At 44.8% G+C, this 21,223-nt stretch overlaps 1 protein-coding gene across 1 annotated transcript in view; it reads left to right on the top strand.

Annotated features, from left to right (window-relative positions):
* LOC146041617 (5-hydroxytryptamine receptor 3A-like) overlaps nucleotides 1-21,223 on the top strand; it is a 64,340-nt gene that overhangs the window by 7,184 nt on the left and 35,933 nt on the right. The window contains exons 2-4 of the mRNA XM_083161555.1: nucleotides 1,522-1,679; nucleotides 16,743-16,787; nucleotides 18,892-19,001. Of these exons, the coding sequence (XP_083017681.1) occupies nucleotides 1,522-1,679; nucleotides 16,743-16,787; nucleotides 18,892-19,001 (313 nt within the window). The remainder of the gene's footprint in view (nucleotides 1-1,521; nucleotides 1,680-16,742; nucleotides 16,788-18,891; nucleotides 19,002-21,223) is intronic.

Here is a 21,223-nt window from a genome sequence, read left to right as displayed (position 1 = left end):
ACCCGTTGATTAGGAAATTTTCCCCCAGAAGAGGATGGACATATTTCATCGGCATATACTGTATATAGGTGATATCATAATGGGAGAAGTAATACAGACAGAGCAGCGAAGAATTAGAAGCATTCATGTTTTATTGAGGAACTTGCTTGTGTTCTCGGGAGATAAACATTTAAGGTACCTTTTAAATTTAAGTGTTTTCTTTTCTTTTTTTCTTGTCATAATACTGTATTTATTAAGTTTGAGGGTTTATCTAAGGGGATCCATGTGTTAATTCAACAGTGTCTAGATCTACAATCAATAGGTCAACCACAAATTGTGGAACTTAAGTCCATTTTTACAAAATGTTGACATGGTCAATAGGTCAATATGCTTAATAAAACAATTGTGTCAAAGGTTGACAGGTTTATATGGTCTATATGACAATGGTCAACACACTTATTAAAAAAATATTTTCCATTTTTATTAACTTTTTAATATTTTATCATTCATGTTGACTATTATTGGGAACATAGACCTGTGAGTTCAGTGGTAGTGGAGCAAGGGAACAGGAAGCAAGATGGCCCTGCTCTAAGGATCTCACAGTCTAGACTAGGGTGGAGGAGAAAGACAGGTGACACAAGGTGCAGGCAAGGAGGCCTGAAGGCTGAAAGTGAGCATGGCATGGATCAACAAGACATGGGGCAGAAGGTACGGGGTGTAGCCTTAGTACTAGTTTATGCAGATGGGTACGCTTTAATGAACAGGTGGGTTTTTAGTGCCCATTGGAAGCTTTGCAAGGTCAGGGAGAGTCTAATAAAGCAAGGAAGCTCATTCCAGTGAAGGGGCATGGTGGGAAAAATCTTGAATACGCACATGGGTTGCAGTGATCAGGGTAGAGGAGAGGCAAATGTCATTGGCCAAGCAGAAAGGGTAGGAGTGTGTATGTGAGGGTGAGGAGTCTGAAGAGGATTCTGTAGTGGAATGGGAGCCAGTGCAGATTTTCTTGAATGGGCTTTTCAGAAATGGAGCAGCGGGAGTGGAAGATAAGTCTAGCTGTGGAGTTGAGGACATAGTGGAGGGGAGGGAGCTGGTCGTGTAGGAGGCCAGTGAGGAGACTGTTACAGTAGTCAAGCCATTAGATTACCAGTGAGTGAATCATAAGTTTAGTCGCACTCTGGGAGAGAAACAGCCTGATGCAAGCGATGTTGCGTAGCTGGACCCTAAGATGGGAGTTCTATTTTACATGGGATGTTGCTATGGGCAACCAATCAGAATCTGCTTATTATTTATTTAGCACCTTGAATGGAATTTGCACTAACACTGGCCACAAGCGGGCACCAGATAGAAACAACTCTGCCGTTCGCTGTACTATAGATGGAGGGGAGCATCAGTGCCAGAACCCCCAAGCCACTGCGAGGTCTACAGGGTCTAATATTTTGCCACTATTTTCCGGTTGTCGTGGATGCAGAATTTTTTTAAATATAAGCAGTGTTTTCATTTACAAAGTTGTAGATTTCAAAAATGTTAAAATTACTTTTGCAGCCAAAGAGTCTCATGCATCAAATTCCAATAAATCAACCCTAGTGGGACTTTTTGCCCATTTGATGAATGGATACAACAAGGGTATAAGACCTGTAAAGAATTGGAGGAAACCCACCACTGTGTATATACAGATAACCATATATACTATTCTTGGAGTGGTAAGTTAATTCCTTTGTATGAATTATATAATAGACATGTCTATAGTGTACAGATGTAGCCGGGCTCATCTTTGCAGGGGATGGCGATTCTACCGCCATCCCCTGCCAGTGGCCGGCTACCGACAGGGCGCACGTGCATGAGGCGATCGCGCACCCTGTGGCAACGAAACTTGGTGGGTGTCCCTGCCGGTTCCCCCGCCGTCGCCGCCGGTCCCCTCGCCACCCCGACCAACCCCCCCCCCCGAACTGGGCAGCGTCTCCCTGAAGCAGAGATGGTCAGGGAGACGCTGCCCAGCCTCCGTGATACTGAGACGCACGCGCGTCCCAGTCTCTATCGCCGGTGCTCGCCAGTGAAAGGGATCTGGCGAGTGCCGGCCAAGGATGGCAGCGGCTCCATCTACATCTCCAGATGCTTTTGAACTACACATACCTGCATGACCTGTCACAGTTTTATCACACTAATGTAGGGGACAGACCAGTGCGACATGATCGTGAGGATCATGCATACGATCTGATCACCATCTGTACCCAGTTGAAGGGGTCATTTTCAAATCCTGACTGCAGCAGGTAGGATCTGAAAAACAACCAAGCAACCATAGGGGACGCTCATCAGAATGAATCGGATCTAAAACATGCCAAAACATGCCCAATTTACGTACAATGGATCAAGATTGTATTGAAATTAGGGGAATTGAGACCAAATCGTTCTGTTATTTACCCAACATAACAGTAAAACTGTGGCAGGATTTGTTGGATGTGTGGATCTGTTGCACATCAGATGGATTGCTAAGCGTTGACTACCTTGACACCGAGGTGTTTGTACAGAGGAGGCCGGCAGTGGTCAGACAGGGGGTTGGCATATGGGGACGCTGGGCATGCCGACAAAAATGGTGAGTGTGCCCAGAAAAATGCTGGGCATCCAGATGCAAACATAGGTGTGTTGAAGTCAGATCAGACTGACATTTATCTACGAGCCAGCCTCTGGCTGGCGGTGGCTGGCGATTGGCGATCCAACCCCCGCTAGATGAAGCAGTCTCCATCTGTATCTTATACTAGGTGCAAAGATTCACTGGAAACATGATAATTTACACTTCTGCACAACAGGTTTGTGTACATATGTCTAGCTGTTTGCCCATTGTACAATACACCTATATTTTGAAAGTAACACCGTCACACAGTCTTTGAATAAGAAGTTGACATTGGCACCATCAGTCGCACATCCATTGCACCATTGAGCATTAGAGCAGCTCAGAATATCTGCCGGAACATTCCCCCAGACCACTAGATCTAGGTATTGATTGGCAATAAGGCCATTTACCAAGATAATGAGTGAACTGTATCTGCTAGTGAAGCCCGATGCTGTGTCTACAGGGGCCCCTCTTTCATATTTTTAAAACCAGGGCCGGCTTCAAGAGCACAGTGCTGGTTCATTAAATGCAAAGGGCACCTACACTTTTTGTAACATGTATTTTTTCATTCTGGGGGCTGCGGTCTTTGGGCCTGATTCAGACCTGATCGCTGGGCTGTGAGCGTCCGTAGCCCAGGGATCAGGTAAATACCGCCACCCCGCATGAGTGAAATCCCACCCATGTGCATGGCTGCAAATGCGATTGCTGCCATGAGAAGATGGGGAAATTCATTGGAGCATTGAGTGATTCCTTCCCCTCTGTGTGCAGCGCCGAGTAAACTGAGACATACTCATGCTGCGATGGCTGTAGGGAGATCAGGACCGCTGATGATCTCGGCGTCCTGCCCTCCCAATGGCACTCCCAGAAAATGCAGACGTAGTACAATTTAAACATGCTTGGGATAAGCATATTGATATCCTTACAAAAAAATAAGGATCAAATATGGTTTGAGGTAACATGTTTAAAAAAAAGGGGGAAGACTAGATGGGCCAAGTGGTTCTTATCTGCCGTCAAATTCTTTTTTTTTTTTTTTTTTTTTCAAATATGTTTTATTGATCCTCACATATTGCAGTTATTACAAACAGTAGTGATAACAGACGTAAAAGTGTTAAGTGAGGAGCAATCCTCCATTTTCTAATTTTCCACAAACATATACTAACAATGACCATAGAATGTCCATGAAATAAAAGGAAACTTAACATGGCAACTCCGGTTAAAGCATAGCGGTGGTTGAGCATTGATTCGTGATCAGCATCACTGTATATAAGGTATAAGCAGTGTTGGTCATTTCGAGACTGGGAGTTACCAAAAATGATCAGTAATATAAAAGACTGGTCAGAAAACAAAAATAAAAGAGAAAAAAAAAACAAAAACAAAACAAAACAAAACCAAACAAAAATTTAACATTAAGCAGTAGTAGCAGGTAAACAACTAACTAATAGCCCGTTCCGAGATCCAAGCCATCAACCCATCCATGGACCGATCCAGCCGTCCAGCAAGAGATAGATCTGCCGTCAAATTCTATGTTTCTATGTTTCTATGTTACGCCCCCAAATGCTCGGCAACTGTCATTCAACTTGCGAACGGTCAGGGCCGGCGCCACCACTAGGCAAATCTAGGCATTTGCCTAGGGCGCCAGCCACTGGAGGGCGGCACTTAGCCCCTCGTCTCTCGCATGGAGGCTGCAGGGGTGTCCGTGCCGGGTACCTGCGGCACTGTGTGATCTGGCGGCGGGGTCCCTGCAGTGATGCGCGCTATCCGGCAGCCAGGCGGCGGTGCGGGAAGCGCTGCTGGGTTTGAAAACATTCCGCATGCTGATTGGCTGCGATTCAGCCAATCAGCGTGCGTCGAGTTTTCAAACCCATCAGCGCTTCCCGCGCCACCGCCTGGCTGCCGGATAGCGCGCATCACTGCAGGGACCCCGCCGCCAGATCACACAGCGCCGCAGGTAACCCCCCCCCCCATAGGCACCGGGGCGCCCCACCCCCACTCTCCTGGGGCGCTCTGGTGCCTTGCACCGGCCCTGCGAACGGTCAGCAATGCCTGTGTTTGGAATGATGGTGTACAGTGCGCATGCGCCGTTGCTCTATAATCGCTTGGGCTGCGATTTCACAGACCAAAGATTGGGTTAGAATCAGGCCCTTCTTTGTAAGTTTACCTAATGAAGGCATTATGCAAATGTGTTGCAATATGTGTATTTGCCTAAACTGTGAAAAAGTAGCATTTCCCACATGGTTGTAGCTTCATAACTACACAGTAATGTATTTTGTAGGCTCTGGGTGGTAAATGGTGAGGAAGGGGCATAACATGTAATTTTGTACCTGGGCTCCTATGATCTTGACTGGTTAATATATTCTAAGCAGCAATGTTCTGCCTCATTTATTAAGTTAACATAACACAAAGAGATACATTTATGATACAGGAAAACTATTTAGAAACCACAAACAAAAAAAGCCACCAAACTAGGCCATGCGTAAACCTCCTGTCTCAACTCCACCATGGTTAGCTATTAGTCAAATGTTACAGGAGAAACCAAAGGGAGATGTATGTTTCTAAGCAAATCGCCCTCCGAATAATCTAGCACGGGTCATTTGTCTTACAGAACACACTTTGCACAGCTCTCCACTCACTATGTAAAATAGTAAATGTGCAAGTTATCTTAATAACCAGAACACGTAGTAAATAGATGAATCTCGCTTAATATGTGTGTGTTATTTGCATAAATAAAACAGATGGGAGAGACAAAGTTTCTTCTTTGCTAGATTGCACTGATCAGCTGCTGTGTATACAGTATCTATCTATATATATATATATATATATATATATATATATATATATATATATATATATATATATATATATATATATATATATATATATATATATATGGTACTCTTTACTTAGAAGGGCGCCCACGATTTTGATCGTGGGCATCGTTAGTAAAAAATCTCGGGCATCTCGGGCATTGAATGCACTAAAAAATCGGGTGCGATCAACCGACGAGATGCCCGAGATTTCCCATAGGGAACAATGTTAAATGTCTCAATTGACCCAATTTTCCTGTTCAATGCCTCAATTGACCCGATTTTTCCATAGGAAACAATGTTAAATGGGCCACAGAGGCCAAATAGGCACCCTGAAGTGTATAATGGCCACCCGAATTGTTAACGCCACCCCACGATCAACGTCAACCCGATGCGTGGCGAGCGCAGCGAGCCCGCGAGGGGCGGCGGTACGCGTCCTACGACCTTTTCATACCCCCACTATCCACGTCGGCGTGGAGTTGAGAATAGAAAGTGTGGCGAGCGCAGCGAGCCACCGAGCCCGAAGCGTGGCGAGCGCAGCGAGCCCCGCGAGGGTACGCGGACAGCTGTGAAGCCCGCGAGGGGACGCGGATACCTGTGAAGGTATCCGCGTCCCCTCGCGGGGCTCGCTGCGCTCGCCACGCTTCGGGCTCGGTGGCTCGCTGCGCTCGCCACACTTTCTATTCTCAACTCCACGCCGACGTGGATAGTGGGGGTATGAAAAGGTCGTAGGACACGTACCGCCGCCCCTCGCGGGCTCGCTGCGCTCGCCACGCTTCGGGTTGACGTTGATCGTGGGGTGGCGTTAACAATTCGGGTGGCCATTATTCACTTCAGGGTGCCTATTTGGCCTCTGTGGCCCATTTAACATTGTTTCCTATGGAAAAATTGGGTCAATTGAGGCATTGAACAGGAAAATCGGGTCAATTGAGACATTTAACATTGTTCCCTATGGGAAATCTCGGGCATCTCGTCTGTCGCATCGCACCTGATTTTTTAGTGCATTTAATGCCCGAGATGGCCGAGATGGGCGCCCTTCTAAGTAAAGAGTACCATATATATATATATATATATATATATATATATATATATATACACAGTATATATGGTACTTGTTTCCTAGCACGGCACCCCCGATTTTGATCATAGTACATCTTATACAATCGCATCACATCGCATGATGGGTGCTTAGAATGTTAAATGCACCCCCATTGTCAACGCCACCCCCCCTATCAACGGCAACCCGAAGTGTGGCGAGCGCTGCGAGCCCGCAAGGGGCGGTGGTACATGTCCTCCGTCCTTTTCATACCCCCACTATCCACATCGGCGAGGTGTAGATTTTAGATAGTGTGGCGAGCACAGCGAGCCACCGAGCCGGAAGCGTGGCGAGCGCAGCGAGCCCCACGAGGGGACATGGATTACTTTACATGTATTACGCGTCCCCTCACCACTCTTCGGTCTCGAATTCCACTTCGCGTGGCTGGCTGCGCTCGCCACGCTTCAGGCTCGGTGGCTCGCTGCGCTCGCCACACTATCTAAAATCAACTCCACGCTTCGGGTTGGCGTTGATAGTGGGGGTGGCATTGACAATGGGGGTGCATTTAACATTGTAGGCACCCATCAGGGTGCTTGTATAATTAAAAATTGCATTTGATGGCATGCAATGCTATGCGATATTTCATTGTACAAGCGCTCCTTTAACAGGAATATCGCATCGCACACCACTTAGTACGGTATGCGATGGGCGCTGTGCTAGGAAACAAGTACCATATATAGATATATATATATATAAATATATCAGCAGCAGAAGAATGGTCGTCACTCCGGGTCTTGCATAGCAAACAAATATGGGTTTATTATGTGCTTAACCGTCTACGCCATTTCGGGCATCCGCCCTTCATCAGGACCAAACACAACGTGTTTTGGATATATATATATTCATCAGTGGTGTAACAATAGACTCCGCAATCACTGGCACTGAGCAAATGTGGGAGCCATGGGTCTGCGGGGCTATCTCTGCACCGCTACTGCCTGCCGGGACCTGCAGTTCTACTTGCCTGCAGTCCAGACTCCTGGTGCCCCCTTACAGCAGACAGGGATTGAGGATGCCAGAGGAGACAGCAGCAGGAAGAGCATCGGGACCGCAAGCGGAGGACGGGAGGAGTGAGTTAGATTAAACTTTACTGCGGGGAAGGGGGATAGAGATGGAAGGAAGGGGGAGAGAGGGGTTATTAGGGGGCACTGCCAAAAAATTTTCGGCAGGGGGGTGCTTATTTTGTAGCTATGCTACTGATATCCATACAGGATACCACCACACTTGCCATTGCTATGAATGGGGTGCCCACTGCACTAGCCATTCCCAGGTTGACCATAACAAACTACCTTAACCCCTTCCCGACATTTGACGTACATTTACGTCATGGCCGGGATGTACTTCCCGACACATGGCGTAAATGTACGTCATGACTTTAAAGTGCCACCGCGTCTAGAGACGCGGTGACAGAGGGACGATGTCTGCTGTCCCTGACAGCAGACATCTTCCCTCATTGCCCAGGGGGGGCAGCTATACCCCCCCCCCCCCGGTCGGCGATCGCTGTGATTGGCTGTTCAATGTGAACAGCCAATTACAGCGTTTTCTATGTACCGGCGAATAACGTTCGCCGGTGACACAGGGATCGGTGGTGATTGGTGCTGTAAAGTACAGCACCAATCACCACCGGGTGTAAGGGTGACACTGGTGTCACCCCACCTGCCCCCAAAAGGCTGTGATTGGTCCGTCGGACCGACGGACCAATCACAGCCATTTCACCTCAGATGAAATAACGGAGACAACCCTGCAGCCGCCATTCCGGTCAGGAACAGCGTGCAGAGCGGTCTCCGTGCCTATCTGTGCCCTATACTGACCTGATCGTTGGGGCATCCGTGCTGCCAGCTCCTGGTGTGACTTCCTTGTGACTTCCTTGTGTTGCTGCTGCTGCTGCTGCTGCAGCAGCGTCATTGTGGCAGAGATTTAAATTGTGTGCTATTATTTTGTGCTATAATTTTGTATCTGCTCCCCCCTGCTGCCCCCCTTTTGTGCTGATCACTATAAACTAAGTGATCAGCACCTTTTTTTGGGGTGCAGGTTTTTTTTTTTTATATATACCCTGTCAGGTTGCACCCACAGTTGTGTGCCTGCTGCCCCTCACTGCTAATCAGTGTTGCATCACTGTGTTGCATCACAGTGTTGCATCACTGATCAGCAGTTTTTTTTTTTGGAGAGTGCTGTGGGGTTATGTTTTTACACCCACGGTGCTTTTGTGGGTGTCCTGTGGCTGCTGAGCGCTGATCAGTGACGTACATCACTGATCAGCATTTTTGGCACAGGTTTGATCTAATTTTTTTTTTTTGATCAAATTTCTGTTGCCTTTGAGTCATCAGCAGTTTTAAAAAAAAAAAATTTTTTGGAGAGTGCTGTGGTTTTTTTTTTTTTTAAATTGTTTTTACACCCACGGTGCTTTTGTGGGTGTCCTGTGGCCGCTGAGCGCTGATCAGTGACGTACATCACTGAACAGCATTTTTGGCACAGGGTTGATATAATTTTTTTTCGGCAGTTTTTTTTTATTGTTTTTTTTTTGGAGAGTGCTGTGGTTTTTTTTTTTTTTATTGTTTTTACACCCACAGTGCTTTTGTGGGTGTCCTGTGGCCGCTGAGCGCTGATCAGTGACGTACATCACTGAACAGCATTTTTGGCACAGGGTTGATATAATTTTTTTTCAGCAGTTTTTTTTAATTGGTTTTTTTTTGGAGAGTGCTGTGGTTTTTTTTTTTTTTATTGTTTTTACACCCACGTTGCTTTTGTGGGTGTCCTGTGGCCGCTGAGCGCTGATCAGTGACGTACATCACTGAACAGCATTTTTGGCACAGGGTTGATATAATTTTTTTTCTGCAGTTTTTTTTAATTGTTTTTTTTTGGAGAGTGCTGTGGTTTTTGTTTTTTAAATTGTTTTTACACCCACGGTGCTTTTGTGGGTGTCCTGTGCCCGCTGAGTGCTGATCAGTGACGGACGTTACTGACCAACATCTGTGCTCAATTTATGGCGCAGGAGCTTTTTTTTTTTTCTTTTAAACTTACACGTGTTAAAGCACTACATACACACTACATACCCCCCGTGTTGAAATAAAGTTTGTACCCCCCCCTACACTATACACGTGTTGAAACACTACACTTAAAAATAATAAAAATGTCCCAATCATCGCAAAGACTGTTTTCAGCGGAGGAGGCATATGCCCTTCTTGGCCAACCCAGGAATCCAATTTGATAGTACAGGCCTCAAAGAAATTGACTTTTTCAAAGTCTTTTTCTCTGATGATTTTATAAATTTAATGGTGGACCAAAGTAATTTATATGCCCAGCAGTTTATTGCCCAAAACCCCACGTCATCATTTGCTAGGTGGACCCCTGTAGATGCAGTAGAGATGATGACGTTTTGGGGTCTGGTGTTACATATGGGCATAGTTAAAAAGCCAGAAATTAGGCAATATTGGAGTACAGATGTTCTGTACAGCACCCCACTTCATCGTATGGCCATGACCCGGTCTCGTTTTGAGACAATCCTTAAATTTTTGCATTACAACGATAATGCACAGTGCCCACCCAGAGATGATCCCACCTTTGACCGGCTATTCAAAGTCAGGCCGGTCATTGATCATTTCAGCGCCAAATTTGCTGAGATGTACATCCCCCAAAAATTCATTTGTGTGGACGAGTCACTTATACATTTTAAAGGAAGGGTTAAATTCCGCCAGTACCTTCCCAATAAGAGGGCAAGGTATGGCATAAAAATGTATAAGCTGTGCGAAAGTACCTCAGGGTACACCCACAGGTTTAGGGTATATGAAGGGAAGGACACAAGAATTGAACCGCCAGAATGCCCCCCCTCCCTCGTAGGTGTTAGTGGAAAGAATGTCTGGGATTTAGTGCACCCCTTCCTGGATAAAGGTTATCACCTCTATGTGGATAACTTTTACACCAGCATCCCCCTGTTTAAGGCCCTTGGTTCAAGAGGTACAGCAGCTTGCGGTACTGTGCGCAAGAACCAAAGAGGCCTCCCAAAAACGCACGTTGCCCAATTACTGAGAAAGGGTGAAAGCAGGGGAATATGCACCGAAAATATGTTGTTGGTCAAATATAAGGACAAGAGGGATGTCCTTATACTGACAACAATTCACGGAGACAGTACCACCTCCGTCCCTGTACGAGGTGCCAGTACCCACACCTCAAAACCTATTTGTATCCTAGATTACAATAAGAACATGGGCGGAGTGGATCTTTCAGATCAGGTACTGAAGCCATACAGTGCCCTGCGGAAAACAAAAATATGGTACAAGAAGCTGGCCGTGTATATCATCCAGATGGCACTGTATAACGCTTACGTACTATTCCGTTCTACCAGCCAGATGGGGACATTTATGCACTTTCAAGAGGAAGTCATAATGGGCCTAATATTTGGGAACCAGCAGGCAGAGGGCCCCAGTACTTCTAGTACTGGCCCCAGTACTTCTAGTACTGGCCCCCGTATTGTATCAGGGCAGCATTTTCCAAACGAAATCCCCTCCACTGGAAAAAAGGGCAGGACACAAAAAAGGTGCAAAGTTTGCTATAAAAAGGGAATACAAAAGCAAACTATTTTCCACTGTGAAACTTGCCCCGACAAACCCGGCCTATGTATGAAGGAGTGCTTTAAAATATACCACACATCTATGGATTATTAGGTTCATCATTTCACCGTGCTTCGGGGGTCTTGCTAATGCGATATAGCACCCACCATTCATTCCACCAGAATCTATGCTGCAAAATCCAAATATCACTCCTTCCCTTCTGAGTCCTGCCATGCACCCAAATGGTATTTTTTGGTCACATATGAGGCATTGCCGTACTCGGGAGAAATTGGGGCACAGATTTTGGGGTGCTTTGTCTCCTTCATTCCTTGTGAAAATGAAAAATTTTGAGCCCGAACTGCATTTTTGTGTAAAAAAATTGTAATTTTTCATTTTCACAGCCCAGTTGTACCACAATTGGTGAAACCCCTGGGGGTTTGAAATGTACACTATACCCCTAGAAGAATTCCCTGAGGGGTTTAGTTTGCAAAATGGGGTCACTTGTGGGGGGGTTCCACTGTATTGGTGCTTCGAGGGTCTTGCTAATGCAACATAGCACCCACCATTCATTCCACCAGAATGTGTGCTGCAAAATCCAAATATCACTCCTTCACTTCTGAGTCCTGCCATTTTTGGTCACATATGAGGCATTGCCGTACTCGGGAGAAATTGGGGCACAGATTTTGGGGTGCTTTGTCTCCTTCATTCCTTGTGAAAATGAAAAATTTTGAGCCAGAACTGCATTTTTGTGTAAAAAAATGTAATTTTTCATTTTCACAGCCCAGTTGTACCACAATTGGTGAAACCCCTGGGGGTTTGAAATGTACACTATACCCCTAGATGAATTCCCTGAGGGGTGTAGTTTGCAAAATGGGGTCACTTGTGGGGGGGTTCCACTGTATTGGTGCTTCGGGGGTCTTGCTAATGCAACATAGCACCCACCATTCATTCCACCAGAATGTGTGCTGCAAAATCCAAATATCACTCCTTCCCTTCTGAGTCCTGCCATTTTTGGTCACATATGAGGCATTGCCGTACTCGGGAGAAATTGGGGCACAGATTTTAGGGGTGCTTTGTCTCCTTCATTCCTTGTGAAAATGAAAAATTTTGAGCCCGAACTGCATTTTTGTGTAAAAAAATTGAAATTTTTCATTTTCACAGCCCAGTTGTACCACAATTGGTGAAACCCCTGGGGGTTTGAAATGTACACTATACCCCTAGATGAATTCCCTGAGGGGTGTAGTTTGCAAAATGGGGTCACTTGTGGGGGGTTCCACTGTATTGGTGCTTCGCGGGTCTTGCTAATGCGACATAGCACCCACCATTCATTCCACCAGAATCTGTGCTGCAAAATCCAAAAATCACTCCTTCCCTTCTGAGTCCTGCCATGCACCCAAATGGTATTTTTTGGTCACATATGAGGCATTGCCGTACTCGGTAGAAATTGGGGCACAGATTTTGGGGTGCTTTGTCTCCTTTATTCCTTGTGAAAATGAAAAATTTTGAGCCAGAACTGCATTTTTGTGTAAAAAATGTAATTTTTCATTTTCACAGCCCAGTTGTACCACAATTGGTGAAACCCCTGGGGGTTTGAAATGTACACTATACCCCTAGATGAATTCCCTGAGGGGTGTAGTTTGCAAATGGGGTCACTTGTGGGGGGGTTCCACTGTATTGGTGCTTCGGGGGTCTTGCTAATGCAACATAGCACCCACCATTCATTCCACCAGAATGTGTGCTGCAAAATCCAAATATCACTCCTTCCCTTCTGAGTCCTGCCATGCACCCAAATGGTATTTTTTGGTCACATATGAGGCATTGCCGTACTCAGGAGAAATTGGGGCACAGATTTTGGGGAGCTTTGTCTCCTTCATTCCTTGTGAAAATGAAAAATTTTGAGCCAGAACTGCATTTTTGTGTAAAAAAATGTAATTTTTCATTTTCACGGTCCAGTTGTATCACAATTGGTGAAACCCCTGGGGGTTAGAAATGTACACTATACCCCTGGATGAATTCCCTGAGGGGTTTAGTTTGCAAAATGGGGTCACTTGTGGGGGGGTTCCACTGTATTGGTGCTTCGGGGGTCTTGCTAATGCGACATAGCACCCACCATTCATTCCACCAGAATCTGTGCTGCAAAATCCAAACATCACTCCTTCCCTTCTGAGTCCTGCCATGCACCCAAATGGTATTTTTTGGTCACATATGAGGCATTGCCGTACTCAGGAGAAATTGGGGCACAGATTTTGGGGTGCTTTGTCTCCTTCATTCCTTGTGAAAATGAAAAATTTTGAGCCAGAACTGCATTTTTGTGTAAAAAATGTAATTTTTCATTTTCACAGCCCAGTTGTACCACAATTGGTGAAACCCCTGGGGGTTTGAAATGTACACTATACCCCTAGATGAATTCCCTGAGGGGTGTAGTTTGCAAAATGGGGTCACTTGTGGGGGGGTTCCACTGTATTGGTGCTTCGGGGGTCTTGCTAATGGAACATAGCACCCACCATTCATTCCACCAGAATGTGTGCTGCAAAATCCAAATATCACTCCTTCCCTTCTGAGTCCTGCCATGCACCCAAATGGTATTTTTTGGTCACATATGAGGCATTGCCGTACTCGGGAGAAATTGGGGCACAGATTTTGGGGTGCTTTGTCTCCTTCATTCCTTGTGAAAATGAAAAATTTTGTGCCAGAACTGCATTTTTGTGTAAAAAATGTAATTTTTCATTTTCACAGCCCAGTTGTACCACAATTGGTGAAACCCCTGGGGGTTTGAAATGTACACTATACCCCTAGATGAATTCCCTGAGGGGTGTAGTTTGCAAAATGGGGTCACTTGTGGGGGGGTTCCTAACTTTTAGCATCTTATGGTGCCTAGAAACCTACATGGTGCCTAAAAAATAATCTCATAAAAAGGAGGCTCCAAAATCAAGTAGGTGCTCCTTCTATTATGAAGCCTGTGGTTTGGTCAACGTGCACACTAGGGCCACATATAGGATATTTATGAAAACAAAAGAATTGGGGGAATCAATTTTTAGTCACATTTCTCTAGTAAAATCTACTGTGTTCCTTAAAAAAATGTATTAAAATTGAAAATCTGCTAAAAAAATGAAATTTTGAAATTTCACCTACACTTTGTTTTAATTCCTGTGAAACACCTAAAGGGTTAACAAACTTCCAAAATGCTGTTTTGAATACTGTGAGGGGTGCAGTTTTTGAAATGGCATCATTTATGGGGGTGTCTCACATACAAGTCCCTCAAAGTCACATCAGAACTGAACTGGTCCCTAAAAAAATCAGTGTTTGAAATTTTCTTGAAAATTTGAGAATTTGCTATTCATATTTTAAGCCTCCTAGTGTCCAAAAAAATTTAAAGGAGGTTGAAATAATGATGGAAACATAAAGTAGACATATGGTCTATGTTAGTTATTAACTATTTTGAGTGGTATGATTATTTGTCTCACAAGCAGAAAATGTAACATTTTGAAAATTGCTAAATTTTCAATTTTTTTTTACGACATTTTGGTATTTTTCACAAAAAAACACAGACTGTATCGACCAAAATTTACCACTAACTTGAAGTACAATGTGTCACGAGAAAACAATCTCAAAATCACTGGGATAAGTAAAAGCAAAAAAAAGTTATCCCCACTTAAGTGATACATGTCAGATTTGAAAAAAAGGGCTCTGTCAGGAAGGCAAAAACAGGCTGCGGCGGTAAGGGGTTAATATACAAATAATCATATAAATAATGGGAGTAAAAAGAAACAATTTCACATATGGCGCTGTAATCTCCAAGCTGCACAAGACAGAAAGATAATGGTCAACGGACCATCCAAAAATAGACAATGGCAAAAGTACAAAGTTCTGTCTCCTTGCGCTAGAAGTGTCCCAGAGTGGTCTCCATTATTTTCCTCCAAATTCCAGATACAGTATGGATATATGAAACAAAAGGAGAATACACAAAATTTTATTATTTATATTACATTGGATTTTATCTCCAGAAACGTGTGGGGGGACAATCAGGAAAGGTGTGCTCCCAAAGTTTCCAGACGATCCAAAAGGGGTCTCTATAGGGTCACCCCACTCGTGCTTTATAGACAGATGCTTACACGTATGCTTACATAAAGAGGTTAGGGCGACTCTTATCAAGGTATCTTTTCCAGATATAAAATCTTCCAATATTTCTTTCCAAATAAAACAGCTTTATTTCCAATAAAACACAATAGAGGCTCACATTTCTTCCAGCAATATGTGTAAGCATAAGTTTAAGCATCTGTCTATAAAGCACGAGTGGGGTGACCCTATAAAGACCTCTTTTGGATCGTCTGGAAACTTTGGGAGCACACCTTTCCTGATTGTCCCCCCACACGTTTCTGGAGATAAAATCCAATGTAATATAAATATTACAATTTTGGATATAAATAATGGGGTTTTGAACAATTCATTAACTAATTGTTCGTGTCTTGTCTCACGTGTTGTATAGTCGCCAAGTGGGAATGTACTAAGAAGACCAATCACGGCAATATGCAGTACAAATGGGATCAGCTGCGATTGGCCAAAAATATGGCCTGACAACTTGTGAAATTTATTAAGCTGCTGACTTCTCAAGATTCGTATTTTCCGATACTGAAATCATATAACCAAGACCAGTCGAAGAGCCCGGTGCTGGTTTCTGAAATACAGGTGGACCCTATTAATTTTGACCCTTGTATTTCTGGAACCAGCACAAGCTGAAAGTGCCTGGGGCTGGTAATACTCATGTGGGGGACTCTACCCTGTTTTACTGTATATCTTATTTTTAGACATAGAAGCATGCACAAATCTAACTGATCCGTGCATGCTTCAGCAAAATACAGATGAAAAATATGGTCTACTCTATTGTCCATTCGTATTTTGAGCTGAATTCGCAGACAAATAAGTATAATCGTAAATTAGATGATCTGATAGAACTCTATGGCCATTGGAACCAAGTTCGATCGATGGTCTATTCATTCATAAGGCCAGCGACTTTCTCATCATCGCTGTCCATACACGCTGGGAAAAATCGCTCAATGTGTATATGGACCTTTTGTCTGCGTTTGTTTTTTATGTTTTAGCTTTCTAATTTTTTTTCTTGTTTGTATAGTTCTCTTAAAAAACAGTCGTGCCTGGTGAGCGGGTTTATAATTTGCCACAGACCAATTGGATGATACCATTGTCAATCAGTTTTTCCTGTCAAAACCAATTCATTTAGACACTGTTTCAGCATGCATGCCTGTCTGAGCTTTCTGTCATTTCGTGGAATCCAGGAGCTTGCTGACAATTTACATCTGTTTCAAAAACGCTTGATAAATCAGGGACTTCCATTCCATTGTGGTTTATCTGCACTTTTGTAGAGGTTTTGCAGCAGTTTTGGCCTTAGTGAATAAGAAAGTTGCAAAACCGCCACAATACCACCAGAGAACAAAAGCTGCTGCCTAGTAAGCCTAACCAGGGCCGAAACTAGGATTTCTGGTGCCCAGGGCAAACAAGTAATTTGGTATATTTTCAGTATTTGGCAACCCCTAATAAGAGATGATGATGATTATATCCCTTGAAGAAACTACTGTACCTCATACAGCTATTTTTTTTTTTTATTGAGTACTAACTACTAACAGTATCTTGACTTGAGAGTTGTGTAACTGTATATTCAGCTGATTAAAACCTATTCTTACCTTTTTTCCCCGCAGGATGAGAAGAATCAGATAGTGAAAACTTATATTTGGTACAATCAGGTAATATAACATACAATGTTTTGAAAGTGTCCTTTACACTGACTGCAAGGCCACTTTGTAAGTATAGTTCATGGACCCAGTTGGATATGGCACTAGCAACTTTCCTGTTTCATTGAATATATAAATATATTTTACATGAGAGTAAATTAATTTAAGTGTGTTGGAAATACATGTGGCCCCAGTCTGCGCTTAGCAAGGTCAGTCCACAAACGGTCAGTTAAAGCCAAATTCTCGCGCCACCCACTAAACTGTTCTGTTTCCTGGAAAAACAGGTGGTTCAGCAGAAAAATAGGCACATACTGTGGGGTCTAATAAAGAGCTACAGGAACTCCACCTGCTGGTGTTCACATACAGAGGTGTATTCCATGTGGGGGTGGCAGCTGAAAATGAGCTATACAGAGAGCAGCACTGATAGCTCACAGTCAGCATTCAACTCAACCCCCACACTCGCCGTTTCCACCTTGACTGTTCCCTGTAGCGAGTTGGAAATGGCGAGTGTGGCCTTCAAAACTGCGAGGCTCATCTCAAATGCAGCAGGTTTGCTGCATTTGCGGTGAATCTCACTTGATGGCGAGGATGGCTTTTCCTCACCAAAAAAAGCCATCCTCGCCATACAATCACTCCTCCCAGCCGCTCGCCGAGCGGTACTGAATATACCCAATAGTAGGGCCTGATTCAGACCCGATCGCTGCTGTGGAAATTCTCACAGCGGTTGTTTATCAATACACTGCGCATGTAAATGGCAATGATATGCATTTGCGATGCATGCTAGCCAAGAAATTCTGCCACTTTTTCTTTTGCTAGCCATTGACATGGTGATTGACAGAAAGTAGGCACCTAGGGGTGTTAACTGGCTGCTTAGTGGGAGTGCTAAGAAAAACGCAGGTGTATCTAGGAAAATGATGGGCGTGTCCAGGAAACCAATAGGCATGCCTGGGAAAATGCAGGCATACCAAAGCGTTTTAGAGAAGGGAGTGTGACATCAGCTCCAAGCTGGATATGCCTGTTTTCATCGCAGCCGTCGCGTAAGTCTCTGGTTACTCCTAGCTTGCGATGACTGGTGCCCAGTGGTAAAATTATTCAATTTGATCCTATAACAAAGGTTTCTGGAAATTTTTGCTCGGCTGCGAATTGTACGATAGACAGAACACATCCATTTGCATTGCGAGCACATTACTTCACAAGGCAGGATTTCCCCTTTTAGAGCAGCGACTATCTGATCACTGGACACTGCTAATTCGCTCAGTAGCGATCAGGTCTGAATTACCCCCATAGTTCATTGATTATTTTCCACTGAACAATAATTGCTGAATACCCCTGTGATGCATCTCTTACACAGCACAGAGTGTGCGCATAGAGGTGCTGTTGGGATCAATATAAGAAAGTTGGCGGAAAAGTGGCAGCAGTGGCTGAAAGGTGACTGCTATTGCATAAAATACAAACCATTTTGCGGACATATATTATTTTTTTTTTATTTATTTATTGCCAGTTGTTTATATAGAGCACACATATTCTGCAGCACTTTACAGAGAATATTTGAACATTCACATCTGTCGCTGCCCCAGTGGAGCTTACAATTCTATAATCCCTACCACATGTACACGCACACACAGACATTCTAGGGTTAATTTTTGTTGGCAGCCATTTAACCTACCAGTATATTTTTGGATTGTGGGGGGAAACCGGAGTACCCGGAGGAAACCCACGCAAGCATGGGAAGTACAGGCGTATCAATACAAGAGGATTGCAATCACAGACACAAGTATAGAAGGCCATGGTCATGTGGAGAAACTGGCCATGCCATACAGTAGGTCTCAAACCACCCCAAAGGTCCAAGTATATTCATTGTGCAACACAGATGGATAAATCAAATTGATTGAGGTACAAATTACTGTAAGTCACTGAGGCCAAGCACGGACATATTTAAACCTGGAGCTTTGGGTTGTCTTGAGGACACTTCTGGGAACCTCTGCTGTAGTCCATTTGCATTAGCTTGCATATGGTCAAGTATCAAAGAGGTAACAAAATGTAATTTTATGTTGCTCTTATCCATTGGGTTTGTATGAAGAATGTAATTGTTTTGTTTTTATTTTCTCTTCTGTAGTCTTGGGTGGATGAATTTCTCATGTGGGATCCAACTCAGTTTGACGATGCGACTTATATTTCGATCCCTACGCATTCAATTTGGCTTCCCGATATTATGATTGAAGAAGCGTAAGTATGAGCAAATTCTAATACTTTATCTTAGAACAATGAGTAAAATCTATGGCCAATTATTATAAAAATAGAAAGAAAAAAAAAAAAATAGATTAGGTACTTGTGGATTATCACGGCTCCCACCATGGCCATCGTATGCGAAAAAATCGCATTGCATCGCATCGCATGCGATCGCATACGATTTTTCACTGAAAAGCATCCAAATGCATTGGAATTAGTATGAAACATGTTCAATGGCCCCCAAATGGCATTTTTGAGGCTGTACCACCCCACTATCATCGTGAACCCGAAGCGTGGCGAGCGCAGCGAGGGGCGGCGGTACGCGTCCTACAACCTTTTGATACCCCCACTATCCACGTCGGCGTGGAGTTGAGAATAGAAAGTATGGCGAGCGCAGCGAGCCACCGAGCCCGAAGCGTGGCGAGCGCAGCGAGCCCCGCGAGGGGACGCGGATACCTTCACAGGTATCCACGTCCCCTCACGGGCTTCACAGGTGTCCGATGCGATCGCATGCGATGCAATTGCATGCGATTTTGACAAAATAACTGCGTAACTGGAAATTCAGTCCGAGTGGCTTTCCAGGGCAGTGATAGGTCTTACCACTAGAAATCAGAAAGGAAGGACACTTTCAATTTATCTCACATTCAGGTACTTGATCCCAGGGGCGGATTGGGCCTGGAAAGCGGCCCGGGAGAGTGGGGGGTGGCGGCGGCGGTATGCTCTAATGCATGCGGGGGGTTGGGGAGGTGGTGGCGGTATTCCCAGGGGTTGGGGGGTGGTATGCCTGGGGGGGAGGAGGGGGTGCTTGCAGCGGCGATATGCCTGGGGGGGGAAGGGGGTGCTGGGGCCGCGATATGTCCTAGCGGCTCATCCTGCCGCTGTTCTTCTTTTTTCTGCTGGCCGGGCGGAGGGGAACGGGAGCTGGGAGCCTGGGAGGTGCTGCGCGCGCATGCACAGCAGCCGTCCCACGGCCATTTTTTATTTGGACAAAGTGCTGCGGACGCTACCCGTGGCCCAGCCAGCCCAGGGGGGAGCGTGGCCGGCCTATTTTAATGAATTTTGGCCCGGCCCACCGGGAAATGGCCCTGTTTCCCGGTGGGCCAATCCACCCCTGATTGAACCTGAGATATTGACAAATCATACAGTACATTGTACAGATGTGTCAGGCATTTTTTGACACAAAAAAGTGATTATTATAATATATATGAGAACCAAACCAAACATCTTGTTAAAAATAAAACCTCCATCGACAGTTCTGATTTTGCTTAAATAAGATAGAAAATATGGTCAACTAGTGACCTTCCTTGACTGATACATAAGTTTTATTGATTAGTCTGAGACCACTGTAATGCAAGCATTTAACCAACCACCAATCATATCTGAATATAGTCATTTAGCTCTCGTTTTCACTAGGTTTCCTGTCAAATTCAAATAGAAAACCAAACCATCACCAAACTATCATCTGACACTAAGGGGGGTATTCAAACACTGTCGTGCTCCCGCAGCCATCTCCCGACGGGGGAGATGGCTGCAGGGCCCTATTCAATGCTGTCTTCCCCGACAGCATTGAACAGGGTTTCTCCGCAGAACGAGCCCGACATCACAAGCTGTCGGGCTTGTTCTGCCGAGAAAAGCCGGAAATAGGCAAGCTCCTGGCTGGAGCTCATCTATTTCTGCCCTCAACTCGCGGCCACGCCCCCTTCTTGCCGCTCGGCGGCCGGGACATTGAATCCCAACCGCCAAACTCCAGTCGAGGTAGGAGAGAACGGGACAGGGGTACGGCTGTTGCGCTAGCTCGACAGCCGGGCCCCTGACATTGAATACCCTCTAAAAGTGTGTTGCCTATAATTCAATATACGTAATTTTGGTGGAAACTATACCTATAAATCCTGATGAGGAAACGACAATTGCAAAATATAGTTAAACCTGTAGTAAATTGGGAGAGTGTCCTGGCAACCTGTTAATAAGCCCAAGGGGTAAGCAAGGCCAGATCAAAAATGGTGCAAAAGGTGCCACTGTCCATGGTACAAAGCAGAGTGGTACAGAGTGGTGCCACTGTACATGGTACAAAGCAGACTAGCCCATTACTTGTCCCAGTGGTTTTGGAAGAATGGAGACAAATGGTGGAGGGCCTACCTGCCTGCTGGTACGAGGTTCCAAAATATTCGGGTTCAGCACTGGGGGGGGATCCAGATATCATGTATGAATTTTTTATTTTT

Source organism: Crinia signifera, chromosome 19 (assembly GCF_055691185.1).
Source record: "Crinia signifera chromosome 19, ASM5569118v1, whole genome shotgun sequence".
Taxonomy (NCBI): domain Eukaryota; kingdom Metazoa; phylum Chordata; class Amphibia; order Anura; family Myobatrachidae; genus Crinia; species Crinia signifera.
This window is presented reverse-complemented; position numbering and strand designations above follow the sequence as displayed.